General features: G+C 47.6%; 1 protein-coding gene across 13 annotated transcripts in view; it reads left to right on the top strand.

Moving 5' to 3' along the window:
- The window catches only part of plekha7a (pleckstrin homology domain containing, family A member 7a), a 97634-nt gene that overhangs the window by 69937 nt on the left and 12717 nt on the right, over window positions 1-14980 (top strand). For 6 of the 13 annotated variants that reach the window (XM_034534276.1, XM_034534270.1, XM_034534268.1 and 3 more), the window contains 5 exons: window positions 1825-1925; window positions 10470-10651; window positions 12218-12715; window positions 12915-13452; window positions 14389-14472. In XM_034534276.1, coding sequence (XP_034390167.1) covers window positions 1825-1925; window positions 10470-10651; window positions 12218-12715; window positions 12915-13452; window positions 14389-14472 — 1403 coding nt within the window. Of the gene's footprint in view, window positions 1-1313; window positions 1330-1519; window positions 1706-1824; window positions 1926-10469; window positions 10652-12217; window positions 12716-12914; window positions 13453-14388; window positions 14473-14980 lie in introns of those variants that run through there. The other 7 variants (XM_034534275.1, XM_034534274.1, XM_034534277.1 and 4 more) reach the window with 7 other exon arrangements.

Below are 14980 nucleotides of genomic sequence, written 5' to 3'. Positions count from 1 at the left end.
ATCCGTCTTTCTCTCACATGACCCGTCTCCAGTACCTTCGTCCCTTGTTTTTACACAAACAACCTACCTTTTATTTTTTTTAATGGCTCCCATCAGAGCTACAGAGGTCTTGGTCGCAGCCTGGTGTTTACATTTTAAGATGAAAAACAACGTGCACTTTGTATTTTATTATCTCCGCCAGGTGATAATGAGTGTGCTAATCTCACACGCCGCTGCACCAAACTGCGTACAATTGTAGGTGCTTGTTTTATGTTCGTGCTCGTGGTCGCGGTGACTCAAAACAACTTTTTTTTGTAAGTATGAATAAAATTCTCAGATTTCAGCTTCTAAAATGTGAGGATCCTCTTTTCTCTTATCGCACACGATAGTAAACCGAGTTCCTTCCTCAGATAAAACACATATATAAATATATATATAAATATATATATATATATATATATATATATATATACAGTATATATGGATCTACATATAAATATATACATATATATATATAAATATATATATATACAGTATATATGGATCTACATATAAATATATATACATATATACAGTATATATGGATCTACATATAAATATATATATATATACAGTATATATGGATCTACATATAAATATATATACATATATACAGTATATATGGATCTACATATAAATATATATATATATACAGTATATATGGATCTACATATAAATATATATATATATATATATATATATATATATATATATATATATATATATATATATATATATATATATATATATATATATACACCCTTTACCCTTTAACCGGGGACAAAATAGAGTGACATCCGGCCATTCACGTGCTCTTTGGATGCCATCTCACTCGTCATGTCCGCTCAGTGTGTTCGTCCGTGTGAGGGAGACAGATAAAAAAGACCTCAACGTCTGGCCCACCATTTAGGGAATGTCTCCTCCAAAGGTCCTTGAATTATTTTTAAACAATTACCCCTTTAATCCAGAGTGCCGCCTTATCACCCCTCAGTCAAACACCACCTCTCCCACCCCCCCCCCCACCCCCCTTAAAAGCGCACGCACACACACACAGGTTGCGCGCACACATATTTTCATGCCATTACTACATTTGTAATCGCTGTGTGTGCACACGCACACATTCTAGCGTGCTGTCACAATGTTCCGTTGAAAACAAATACTCCCGCTATTTATTCACATATGTGTGAAACTGATAAACGCGGTGGAAAACCCTGGCTGCACGCTTGTGTGTGTGTGTGTGTGTGTGTGTGTGTGTGTGTGTGTGTGTGTATGTGTGTGTTGGCACGGGAGAATAAGGATGTTTAGTGGAAAGTGAGGACATTATTTTTTAAGAGGAAGTTTAGGTCAAGGCGAAAAGGTTAAAAAGGTTAAAGGACTGCGTTATGTCAATGAGGGTGTGTGTGTGTGTGTGTGTGTGTGTGTGTGTGTGTGTGTGTGTGTGTGTGTGTGTGTGTGTGTGTGTGTGTGTGTGTGTGTGTGTGTGTGTGTGTGTGTGTGTGTGTGTGTGTGTGTGTGTGTGTGTGTGTGTGTGCCACAGAGGAATGGTGGCCGGCTGCCAGTTGGACCGGGCCGGCGTTAACTCCGTGACACGGAGATACCGGAATGGTCGTTTACCGTTTTGGCCCGACGGCATGCGGGCGTGTTTATGTGAGCGCTGTGATACTGGCGGCGGGCCGTGATGACATTAGTGGGTGATGAGTGATATTTAATCTCTGGCTCTTTCCTCTCCTCCATACCTCTTCTCACCTCCCTCTCTCTCTCTCTCTCTCTCTCTCTCTCTCTCCTTCTCTCTCTCCCTCCCTCCAGACAGCAGAGAGGAAGCGGTGCTCGGCAGTATCCCGCTGCCCAGCTATGTCATTTCACCCGTGGGACCCGAGGACCACATCAGCCGCAAGTATGCCTTCAAGGTACGCCTCGGACTCCTCTGATGTGACTGATCTTTTTTGATTTTGAGTGTGTGTGTGTGTGTGTGTGTGTGTGTGTACTAGCCACATACATACATTTCTGCTTTTGGATTCAAAACCGAATGGAACGATTCTTTATGGAGTGAGTAATTCAGCCAAACACAACCCTGTAAACCTTCTTTTTTTTTTTTATTTTAATTTTTTTTTTAACATGGAAGTTTGTGTTCAAGCTAATTTGACTCAAAACATCTTTTTGTACCCCGCGCGGCGACGTGATTCAGGCTCTTGACGGCTTTCTCTCTTGACGGGTGGAAACAATGCTGCACACTTTCAAAGTGGATTTGAGGGCCATGATTCCAACATCGGGGGGGACGGGACTAAAAAGTCAAATATGTGAAATATTTGAGGGTTTTTAATCCCACTTTAGGGCCCCGTATGCTAAATCTATATCACCCTTCTGCTATTTAAAGCACCCCAACCCCCCCGAGGAGAGTTTCCACCAAGTTGATGACAGAGACGTCCATTAGGAATACTACACACACCATTCCAACTGAAGACCCCTTTGGAACGCAACGCTACCGTAACACCTGTCGGGCTCCATGTCGACCGGCAGCTTTTTCCGTGGCACGCAACTTTTCCCCCTATCCTGTGGAGCATAATTTACGTGTTATTAAACAAAACGTTTGTGTGCCGTTGAGAACACTACCGTCTAACAGCCTGCTATTATAACGCACAGTAATAACGACGTGTCTTTAGCTTGTTTTCCAGAAAATGCCAGTTAATTTATGTTAAATGACCTTAAATTACCTTTTTTTTAAATTTTTTATTCCTTCTCATTCAAAATGTGTAATATTTTTTAAACCACGGGTTTTTTCAGCAGGCACCCTAAATCGACGTGGCAATTCTGACACAAAAAATCCGTGACTAACAATACTGATTTTTAAACGGTATAGTGAAGAAAACAGGTCTTCCTCGCTAACCCAGCCGCCCCCTCTGCTCCGCGCAGCGCTCACCACCTGCTGTAGCCATGTCTATTACCACTGGATGTCTGTCAGTGTCTTTATTGACTGGAATGGAACAAAGCTTTTTGAGTCCAGCCCGACGTACCACGGCCACGCCGTGCAAACAAAGGCCTCAGTGATTTAACTACATGAAGTGACACGTCTGCTTAGTTGTCAAACAAAAGCCTCCAGACCAAAAGGTCTTTTAGTTTGATCGCTGCAGCGTCAATGCTTCCTGCTCCGTCGTTGGGCAACACACAGATCCACTACCTTCCTACCGCTTAAAGGGCTTTGGATGAGGATGTTGGATTGATGTCTGAGGATTATCAATGTAGAACTCGCAAACTGGACGAGTTGGGTCTCATCCACTAGACCTAGAGACAAAAATCCGTTCTCATCAATGGTAGAAACATTTTTTTTAGGTGGCAAACATTCAGTGAGCGCCAAGCTGGAGTTGCAACAAGATCAGGCAGGAAATGGATATAAATAATCCAGGCAACGCGCTCTCTGAAGCGGCTCAACGTCATATTTTGGTGTATTTAGTGGGAGGAAGCGAACCCGAGGGACGGGGTAGGCTCGAGGCGATCAAACGCAGTCGAGCTCGGAGCGCAGGGGTCCAGGACGACCCAAGAGGGAGGTCACATGGGGGAGGAGCTATGGGGATTATAACTCTCTCTACTTGGGGTCAGTGTGTGTGGCAATCCTCCCTCACCAGCAAAGGGGAGGATCCTCCCTCACCCACGGTAGATGGCGTCATGACGCTGGTGTCAGCTGGGAGGAGCAGTCGGTAAGACCCGACTCCCTTTTTGTTCAGAAGGAAAACAAACTGCTCACCAAAAACCAGCCGTACTGCAAATGGCAATGAAGGTCGGTGTTGGACGGAAGCTGCAGTTTCCAGATGCGGTCATTCCTCTGGACATCCAGACGTTGGGTCGTGGACCCAAGAAGACAAGAAGAAGATAATCCTGGTGGAGCCCACCAGTGCCGCGGGGAGAAGGGTCTTAAAGTAGAAAGAAGAAACAAGGCTTCAGTTACAGCTCGTTAGAAAGGTGCTGATTGTAAGAACCTGGGTCCTAGACGATGGAGCTTCCTGGCTGTGATGCAAGTCAAAATATTGTAGAAGGTTTCTCCTCGAGGGGAAGACGTCTTTTTTACGTAGGAAACAATATTGTACTTAAATCCTGGTCAGGAAGCTGTGAATGGATAGCTGTAGTTGCTGGTTTTACTTCTTACCTTGCTGTGGTGGTGTACAAGTGTACTCGAGGGTGTCCACAGGTCCAACGACACCCAATGAAACACATCAACCAGAGAGGGCAATGTTTTGTTTGCCAGGTGGTAAGTTACTCCTAAAAAAAAGGTATCAAATATGCAGCATTCAACACAGCATTCAAAGTCGGCCATTCCTCCTTGGCGGTGATTGGCGACCTGAACACATCGGGGGTTTAACACAGTTCTGTAACACCAGCAGGACCAGTTCGCCCACGGATACCATCCCAATGGGGTTGGGTATCATGTGATGGTGGGTTTGCCGTGTCAATGTGTACCGAGAGCTGGCCTGCACACGGCCCGAATGAAACCTTCAGGCTTCGACGACCTCCCTCCCTACCTCCCCCAATCCATCCCCCCTTTCCCCTATTCACTGAATCCTCTTCCCTCTCTTGTTCCCATTGGTTGGCGGCCCGACGGGGACCCTCCCTCTCTTCCTCCCCCCCCGCGAGTGAGTCGCGTCGCCCAGTGACAGTCCTCCCGTAAATAGGTACTCCACCCTCTCTCGTGCTCTCACTTTGCCCGATGTGAACGTCATACATGCGTCGGTGTGGCTTTCCTTTGGGGCCCGAAACACGACGGAATATACAGCGGCCTTGTATATATTCCTCCGTTGTTTGTTTTTATGATGCATGTTTTGGAGAACGACGTCCTTTTGGCTGACGTGGTCGTGTCGTGTTTTTTTTTGTTCAGTGTTCTCTGTCTGATATAATCCCCCCCTCTGTCTCTCTCTCTCTCTCACCCCATCCTCGTTATCTCAGTATGAATCTGTGTATTTGGCTTATCTTCCGTGGGGCTTATCGTTCATCTTTGTGCTGCGCTTGCTGCCTCCTCCATCTGTCACATCCACTGTACCGGCATGCTGTTTACTGATGGCGTGGAGGGGAAAGAAGAAAAAAACTCCACCTCTCACTACCTTTACAGAAAAGACTGGCAGGAGATTTCTCACAAGCTTTGCAAACCCCGACAGTCGCTAACACGTCGAGTTTTGTTTCTTCAAAGCAGCTGAAGGCAACTTTTGAGCTCCAGAAACCTGTTTTACTCCCAACTACTTAACCGGATTTTTGAGCAAACAGAGTAGTGACACTGACTATATTTATTTTCTCAAAGCAGGCTTCACTTTAAAAACCGAGACACCCACAAGCAATTGTTGGGTTTTTTTCAGTGTAAATTCAATTTCTACAGCTGCAAAGTTTAGGACGAACGTACCTTATCGGGGACCTTTGTGGGGCTCAGGGCTGCCGGGGCTTATCTTTATGAGCACAATGACTCTTTAAATAGCGTGTGTGTGTGTGTGTGTGTGTGTGTGTGTGTGTGTGTGTGTGTCCACCGGATAAAAGAGCCCACTCTATTGTAAGCCCTTCCAAGTGCAAGAAGTGAGTGATCTTCTCCAGAGAGGACACAGAAAGGGAGGGAAGTGGCTGCAGAGTCGAAGGCGAATAAAGAGAGGGAGCGATAGGTGGAGAGGGAGGAAGTCATGACGGCTAGCCGCGGTGAAAGGATTCGGAGAGGGGAGAGGGGGGGGGGGGGGGGGGGGGGGGTTTAATATATATTTTTGCCATAAAGAGCACGTTTAAACAACACAGTGGAGAAAACAAATACTCGGGAACACCTTTTAGAACGCCCACACAGTCCCGACCCACAGAGAGAGAGGCTTAGCGGTGTGTGTGCGTTCAGTGTGTGGGTGCACCGGTCACGCACTCAGAGCTGAATGACCCACTCAGCGTTCCTGCTAAAAGGAGGCAGAGTCTCTCCATGTTATTTTGGACCCCTCGGTGATGGTGGTGGTGTGTGATTTTTATGCTATTGTGCGTGTGTGTGTGTGTGTGTGTGTGTGTGATGTAACTATGATAAGGATCTAACGAGGCTGGTGTTATGAGATCGAAATCGACAGAGCTTTTAAATGCGCGTCTGGTCCGGTGGAGGTCGCCCCCCCCCCCCCAGCGCTCTGACTCGTCGTTATGGGCGGAGCTATGGGTGTGGATGGATGGATGGATGGATGGATGGATGGATGGATGGATGGATGCTAATTTGGTTGTAGCAGCAGCGAGCAAAGTTACAGAGTAAACATCAAATATTAAGTTTGAACAATGCACAATATATACACAATACAATAAAATAGCAGAGCAGGACATATTACATTTAAGAAAAAGAAAATAATAAAGAAAAGGAAAAAAATGAAAAGTGTATATAAGTACGTAGAGTGGAATGGCCCTGCTTGTGATATTGAGCCTTTCCCCTTTCTCGATGCTGAGCTTATCTTCTCCGGCCTAAAACTGTGTGGAAAATCACAATTCCCTTCCTCACCTCCTCTGCTCTCATCTCCTGTGGTGAGGAAAGGAAAGGAAAGGAAAGGACGCTGTACAAACTGGGAAGTGAGAAAGAGTTGTTGTCTAAAAAGCACCATGTGGATAGGATTTAGAATCAGAGAGAAGATTAGAGATAATCTTTGGTTCAAGTTTCTGTGATTCAAGTACGGGGCTGAATTCAGCTCGACATACACTGCAATACAAGTGTGTGTCTGTGTCTCTGCACTGTGTGTGTGTGTGTGTGTGTTCACTGCACATGCATGCCAATATCTCTGCACGTGCCTAAACATCTGTGTCTCTCACCACGAAGCCCGTCGCATCGTAGCCACGAGAGGCCGTCTGTCAGAGCGCCGACGGTGGAGCGAACAGCCGTGTTTTGACAGCAGCTTCCTGAGGAAGCTGCGTTTCCTCTCGTCAAGATACTTAGGGTGTTTTTTTCTTCTTTAAGATGAGTGGCTGCTGACTGGTTTCCCCCGCCTGTTTCCTGTCCTCGTAACACATCATCTTTTTAAACCAGCTGATTCCCGATGACCAGACGTCAGTCAGGGGTGGAGCAATCGGGTGTAGTCAGCTGTGTGCGGTCCGGACGCAAACCTGCATCGCCCTGGAAACAACATAGAGAACAGCCTTTTGAAAATAACTACTTCTAAAAGGCACTCGATGAGGGTTATTATTTGTATTGTTTTGTTAAAACTCAGTTTCCTGCCGTTACGGTGTCACCTATCTGCCTCGTTTTATATCGTCAACGCTTTTATTATTTCTATTTTTACCACGTAAAGTGCCTTTAAGTACATTTTTAAAGCACTATAAAAACACAAATGTATTATTATTGTTGTTGAGAGAAAGAAGGGACTAGAAAAATTGTGTAATTGGTAGAAAAGAAAACCACTTTAGCACTGAAATTGCATTATTGGAAAGCACTAAAAGAAGAAAAAAAAAGTCATCATCCACCACCACCTTTAGAATAACCTTAGACAACCCCCTCCCCTCCTACTGAAGTGCACAAGGTTATTAGAAGTTGAAGATGTGCAATCAGCTCCCCGACCTCAAGACGTGGTGCCAGGCTCAGCATCAAGGAGCTCCTCCAGCACCGTGAGTCAGGGAGGAGGAAGTTTTAAAGGGATACACACCTTTTCTTTTCTTTTTTCCCGTGCACATATATTTTGGTATCTGAAGAGCCTGCCGACCCCACGATAAAGGAAACAAGACAACCCGGTCAGTTTTCTGTGGACTCAACAAGACATTCAAGACCTTTTGCAAAAGTGTACCGTCATTTTCTTTTAAGCCAATCGGAGCCAGGAGAGGGGGCGGGGCTTAAAGAGACAGGGGCCAAAACAAAACAACGCAGCGTTCAAACAGACAGTGTGAGAAGAATAAAGTATTTTTTATTATTATGTTCTGGGTGAACATCCTCCAGTAGAAACCCAGAACACAAGCGTGAACATGAAAACGAGCGCGTCGTCGTGTCCCCTTTAAGTAATTGCCTCGGCAGTTCCTTCAGGCCCATTAAGCCGTCGGTGGAACCCGGGAGGGGACGCGGCGGCGAACGGGAGCGTTTATGTTTGTTTGTTTGTTTGTTTGTTATGTGTACGCGTCTGTGACTTCACAGCAGGCGAAGGCAGAACAAAGCCGGGGGGCGACGCGAGCCTCCGTTTTGCATTATTCACTCGTTAAGCGGCGCCAGTGGGCGTTTTGTTTTTGTCACCGCGCCGCAGATAAGGAGCCCAAACCGTCTCGTTTCATCACAATATGAAGAAAACAGAATAAAGAAATCACCAGCGCGATTATCGCAGCTGCCGTGGATCCCACACACACACACACACACACTTATTATCCCGTTTCATTATTCAGTGAATGAATTAGAGGAGAGGGAAGATTCGGCGTCTTAATTACTTTACATTCGCATTGCATCTGTTGGGCTCTCTCATTCGTCTTTAGATCCCAGCCCGCCGACTCACTGAATGGAGCAAGGAAGGAAGGAAGGAAGGAAGGAAGGAAGGGAGGGAGGAAGGAAGGAAGGAAAGGGAAAAGTGGGACATTTAAAGATCTCTGCTCAGCGGAGTGCAACTCACTTTAAAAAAAGCTCCTCTAATAACTGCGCTTTTCACAGCGAGGACGTCTTCATCGAGGATGAAAAACACTTTTTAATTAAACAGCTGTTGGCGACGCGCCGGTCCTTGAACGTCTCGGCCACTTCTTTTGTTCGACGGCGTGTTTTCTTCCCCCCCCGACGACGATGGCGACCACAATGCAGATCATTTGATTCTGGCTGTAACGGAAACACTCCTTCGGTCACTGTGCCGTCGCTCCTCCTACGAGCAGAAGTACGACGAGGTGGAGAGTTGTTGAGGGAATACAAATGGTGCATTCTTTTATTTATAAATAAATACATGTGTTGGTCACTTTGGGAAACATTTAAATAATGTCATCTTATAAAGTAGAATAGTGAACGTGTGATCTTTAGAAACCAGCAGGTAGACAGACAGGCAGACAGACAGTCAGACATGTAGGCAGACAGACAGATATGTAGACAGACAGGCAGGTAGGCAGACAGACATATAGGCAGACAGACAGACATGTAGACAGACAGGCAGGTATGCAGACAGACAGACAGGCAGACAGACAGACATGTAGGCAGATATGTAGACAGACAGACAGGCAGTTAGACAGACAGACAGGTAGGCAGATAGACAGGCAGGCAGATATGTAGACAGACAGACAGACAGACATGTAGGCAGACAGACAGATATGTAGACAGACAGGTAGGTAGACAGACAGACAGGTAGGCAGATAGACAGACAGGCAGACAGACAGACAGACAGACATGTAGGCAGACAGACGGATATGTAGACAGACAGGTAGGTAGACAGACAGGCAGGCAGACAGACAGACAGACATGTAGGTAGACAGACAGATATGTAGACAGACATGTAGGCAGACAGGCAGATATGTAGACAGACAGGCAGGTAGACAGACAGACATGTAGACAGACAGGCAGGCAGACAGACATGTAGGCAGACAGACAGATATGTAGACAGACAGGCAGGCAGACAGACAGACATGTAGGCAGACAGGCAGGCAGACAGACAGGTAGGCAGGCAGGCAGACAGACAGATATGTAGACAGACAGGCAGGTAGACAGACAGACATGTAGACAGACAGGCAGGTAGACAGACAGACATGTAGGCAGATAGGCAGGCAGACAGACAGACATGTAGACAGACAGGCAGGTAGACAGACAGACATGTAGACAGACAGGCATGTAGACAGACAGGCAGGCAGACAGACAGACATGTAGACAGACAGGCAGGCAGACAGACTTTCCTCTGCTATTCACCATATTGAGCCTTAATATCTTTCCCCAAGATGAAATGGAGCAGATGTGCGGGCGACTGTCACACACACACACACACACACACACACACACACACACACACACACCAATAACAGTCTATTAGATCGATGACTAATAGCCGTTTTTTACAGACAAATCCATCTCAAGTTTAGCTGCGCCCGTCACGAGCTCGCCACTTAAATCACGGAGCACCATTGGCTCGTGGCGGCGTCCTAATCGGCGTCTCGATGTTTACGAGAGATATGGCGCGCATAAATTAAAAAGCTATTGCGACATCGCTGTTTTACGTTTGTGTCATTTGACCTCACGTGTGTCCTTAGTTCCATCGGTCAAACGTTGTGGCTTTGTTGGTCGTTACTGGCATTTCTGTCCCTGTTTATTTATCTGTGTGGTTTCCTTCATTGTCTCTCTCTCTCTCTCTCTCTCTCTCTCTCTCTCTCTCTCTCTCCCCTCCCTCCCTGTATTGGTCGATGCGTATGTGGCCCCCTTTGATGTTGTTTTTCTCTGGTTGGACAGCATGACATCTCCCTGTCTCTCTCTCTCTCCGACCCGCCGCTTCTGATCTCTCTGACCTTTGACCTTTTGACCCCCCTCCCCCTCCCCCCTCTCCCCATAGGCCGGCCACACCGGTATGCGTGCGTACATTTACAAGCAGAGCTCTGTGATTGGCTCGCAGGCGGAGCACACCGGCATGCGGACGTACTACTTCAGCGCCGACACCCAGGAGGACATGAGCACCTGGCTGAGGGCCATGAACCAGGCCACACTGATGCAGAACCACACCAACACGCTCGTCAGGTAGGGACGCGCACACACACACACACACACACACACACACAGGACCTCTTTAGCAGCACACTTAAGAGGTCCTTTAGTGCGTTCAGTCACTTAACGCTTGAAAGAAATCCTTAATAAAGTTCCACATCTTTACATTTTCCATTTCCACTTGTGAATACTTTGATTCCTCCACCTCACGACATGAGCGCCCCCTTGTGTCTGTTTTTATATACAAAAACTACTTATTTCTGTACCTTCCTTAATTGGGATTAAACGAGGAACCACACCTGACTGAAAACACACATGTATACCTGAGCGTGCTCTTATTCTGAAATTCAGTCATAATGCAGACGCCCGACAGCTTGGATTCACAGATGGTTTGATTAGAATCTGAAAGGTCAAAGGTCACCGTGACCTCACAGAAGATGCCCTCTGCTCTAGAATACATACGCTAATGTGGGCAGTTTCACACGTAGTGCTGAGGCGAGCACATTTTGGACGAGCGATGGATGGAAACTGCAACTTGACTATTGTTCTCGGGACAATATTTATTTATTTATCTGCAATTAAACACATTGTTTTCACTCTTATTCCACTTTAACCCCCCCCCCCCCCCCTCAAGCCCAGTCTTATTTTCTTAAAGCAGAATTTCTAAATATTCACAGTCCACAACCCGTCGTCATCATCATGCCCGAGACATGATTTGTGAATGCACTTTATGCGACAGCCACAGCTGTTAAATCTCTTTTGTCACCACAGATGATTCTCGGAGGAACATCCGCTCTCCGCTGTTTATCGCCGTGTATATTTATTTATTTATTAGATGCTTTCAAAGAGCAAAGATCCCCCCCCCCCCCCATGTTTTATTCAACATGCGTCCCGTCACTCACCGGCTGCTTGTCCTGCTCTCTTTTTCTTTCTTTCTTTTATTTTGAAAAGGGCAAATCACACAAGACTCCACTGGGGACGATTTTAAACCCACTTTTTCTATTCAACGACCTCTAAAAGTAGGATTACTACATGCTGGCATGTTGCGCTTCTTTTACATTATGAAAATATGTAGTCATTTTGTTAAACAGTGATGGAATCACACGCCTCCTGAAGCCCCATTTAACACAACAAAAATTTATATTAAATAACTTCAGATAGCAGCTGCTGGCAGGCAGCGCGCCGCCACCTGTTTAATGCATTTTAGAGACTTTGGTGTTTGGTTTCGTTGAATCGTTGACTCTTCCTCACACTCTTCCTCCCGGGGGGGGGGGGGTTACAAGACTTTGGGAGTCACCTGCTTAAAGTGGCCTGTGCTCAGTGTTTTGGGATGAGTTGGAGGTTTTCCCTTTCATGTGTCAGACTCCAAGACGAAGACGACTGACATGGTGGAACACAAAGTCCTTCTTGTGAAGCGTGTAGGGTTCATCCAAATATTTAAAGGAGCACTTGAGCGTCAGACGGGGGGGGGATTAATCATAATCCTGCCCATCAGGTTAACTTATGTTCCCCTTTATGTTCTCCTGTCGCAATGTTGAAGAGAAAGTTGCAAAAAGAGTGTAAAAAGGCTGACATCCGTGTGTCGTCGTCTCTCAACAGGCCTTCCGACAAGTTGGAGACGTTCAACCAGTTGCAGCAGCAGCAGGCCGTCCCGCAGGCGAACCACGTGAACCACCGCAAGTCCTCCGACCCCGCGAGGCCCGTCGTCCACGAGGTCCTCCTGGAGCCCGCGCGCCGCGACGCCGACGAGTGCTGCAGCTTCCACAGGGAATCCCCGGCCGAAATGGACACGCACGCCTCCCTGCCCTCCAACCCCGCGCCCTCCGCCCTGCCGCAGTTCGACCGCGCGTCGGCCTCGGCGCCCGTGTCCAGGGTCCCGTCCCGGGCGCCGTCGCGAGCCGCCTCCACGCTGCCCTCCGGCGCCTGCGCCAGGAACGGCCTCGTGTCCACGCCCAGCCCCATCCTGGAGCCCAACGGGATCGCGGCGGGGACGTACCAGAGGGCGACGCCGGCCACGCCCCCCGCCGACCTGCACCAGCAGGTGCGCAGGAGAAGCACCCTGGAGCAAGTGGAGCAGTGGGTGAAAGTGCAGAAAGGGTGGGTCACTATTATTATTATTATTATTATTATGTTTACTGACGTGTAGCATACAGACACATGTATAACTGGAGAGTTCCATCTTTATTTACCCGTTATTAAGCCTATTTGTACCTCGTGTTTCTTATTTCATTGTTAAGTGTAATTTAACGTAGATAAATGTATAGATATTCAGCTTTGTGTGTGTCCTGCTGGTCAGCAGCCCCCCGTCCAGAGAGAACACGCTCCCTCGCCGCACGCCGCCCACGCAGCACAAGTTCACCTCCATCGACGCATATCAGACGCTGCCAAAGACGCCCCGCCAGAGCCCCGCGTCGGCCCGACGTGGCGAGTACAAGTACGCCCAGGACCGCCTCAGCCACTTCCGCCTGGCCCCCGACCCGGGGCCCAACACCGTGTGGCAGCTGTACGAGTGGCAGCAGCGCCACCAGTACCGCCACGGCAGCCCCACGGCGCCGCTCTACACTCCGGCCCCGGACTACCCGTTCGGGCCCCGCCCGCCGTCCGCCGTGCCTCCGCCCAGGTCCGAGGGTCCGTCGCCGCGCTGCGTGTCGGTGCCGCCGTCCCCGGCGGACATCCCCGGCAGCAGCAGGACCCTGTCGCCCGCGCGGAGGCCGCACACGCCGGCCGAACGGGTGACGGTGCGGCCGGCGGGCGAGAGGTCGGCGGCGGACGTCGCCTTCGCCGCGTCGCCCCGCAGGACCAAATCCCAGCTGCTCAAGGTGAGAATGAAAAAGGTAAACAACTTGGTTTTACTAACCACACGCGGTGGGTCACGCTCCCCACCAAAAGGTTTATAAGATAAGATAATCCTTTATTAGTCCCTCAGTGGGGAAATTACAGGATTACAGCAGCATTGTTCACAGTAATAAGTAAAAAACAAGTAGTATAATAACAGAAATAAGATAAAAGAGTAAAAACAAGAAGAATATTATATATACAGACGGATATATATTCTACCGGCCGTGTACACAGATGTGGCAAAATTAATAAAACAACGTGTCACGTAAAACGCCGTTAACCTCGCGCTTCACGGTGTTCAATCAACAGATAATTATTCAAGTGTCCCCGGAAAAAAAACAAGATAAAAGTGCTGCGTGACGTATGAAGGACGAACAGATGTTGTTGATCATTATCAATAACACGCGGATGAGAGCAGATTATTATGGAATTGATCCCGTCTTGCCTGTTTGTTTGTTTGTTTGTTTGTTTGTTTGTGCTTTTCCAGAGATTGGACCTTTTATTTATTTATTTCCTTCCCACTTTCAACTGGAGATATGTATACATACTATTTAATATACCTTATACTGTATTGAATAATACATACAGTATATACGGTGTACTGTATTTCAAACATTTGCAATATTTACGCACTCTGAGTAAACAATAGCAACCCCCGTTAGTGTATTACGTGTCACATTTCTGAAGAAAAAACACAGAAATGCAAATTCCCGCCCCCTCTTCCTCGTTGTGCCGGAGACGATAAAGAACGGCGTGTTTGGTCATCAAGGCCGATGAGATGAAGTGTAGCCCTCGGTGTTTATTTATTACGTACTTTAGATTTCTATCTGTTATCCGTTATCTTCTCCGTGCGTTTGTACTGTATATGTGTGTGTCTGTGTGTGTGTGTGTGTGTGTGTGTGTGTAAAACGTTGTTGTCTATGTGTCGTCAGGCTGCTACTCTCGACAGAAGGTCAATGCCTCCATCCGGCTACATCACACACACAGTCAGTGCTCCCAGCCTTCATGGCAAAACGGTACGTCTCACCAACTCTGTGTTGTTGTTGTTGTTGTTGTTGATGTTGATGTTTGAACAAGAGGCGGATTTCATTTGTTGCTATTTGGAAGTCGGAGCGGAACCCTTGGAGGGCTTAAAAGAGCGTTGAGGGGGGTATCCAGAGATGTGATGTAGACAGGAAGTCCGGGTGGTCAGTCACCACGACAACCAAATCTGAACCGATGTCGCCCCCCAAAATCCTGATTCGCCGAAGCATCTTGGGAGGCGTTGCCCTGAATTCTGCTCGTTCAGAGCCGGGTTTTAAAATAAATAAACAAATTAGAAGTTTGTCGCCGGAAGGTTTTCGGCGTGGTCTTTTTTTTTTTTTTATAACACCCCCCCCCCCCCCCCCTCCACCCCCCCCCCCCCCCCCCGACAGCCCGAGGAGCTCACCCTGCTCCTCATCCAGCTGCGCCGGCATCAGGCCAGGGTGGCCTCCGCACGCCACCACGCGCTCTCCCAGCTGCAGCGGCTCAACGGTCCCAAAG

This window comes from Cyclopterus lumpus, chromosome 6 (genome assembly GCF_009769545.1).
Source record: "Cyclopterus lumpus isolate fCycLum1 chromosome 6, fCycLum1.pri, whole genome shotgun sequence".
NCBI classification, from domain to species: domain Eukaryota; kingdom Metazoa; phylum Chordata; class Actinopteri; order Perciformes; family Cyclopteridae; genus Cyclopterus; species Cyclopterus lumpus.
The sequence above is the reverse complement of the archived record's forward strand: the minus strand, read 5'-3'. Positions and strand labels throughout refer to the sequence as shown.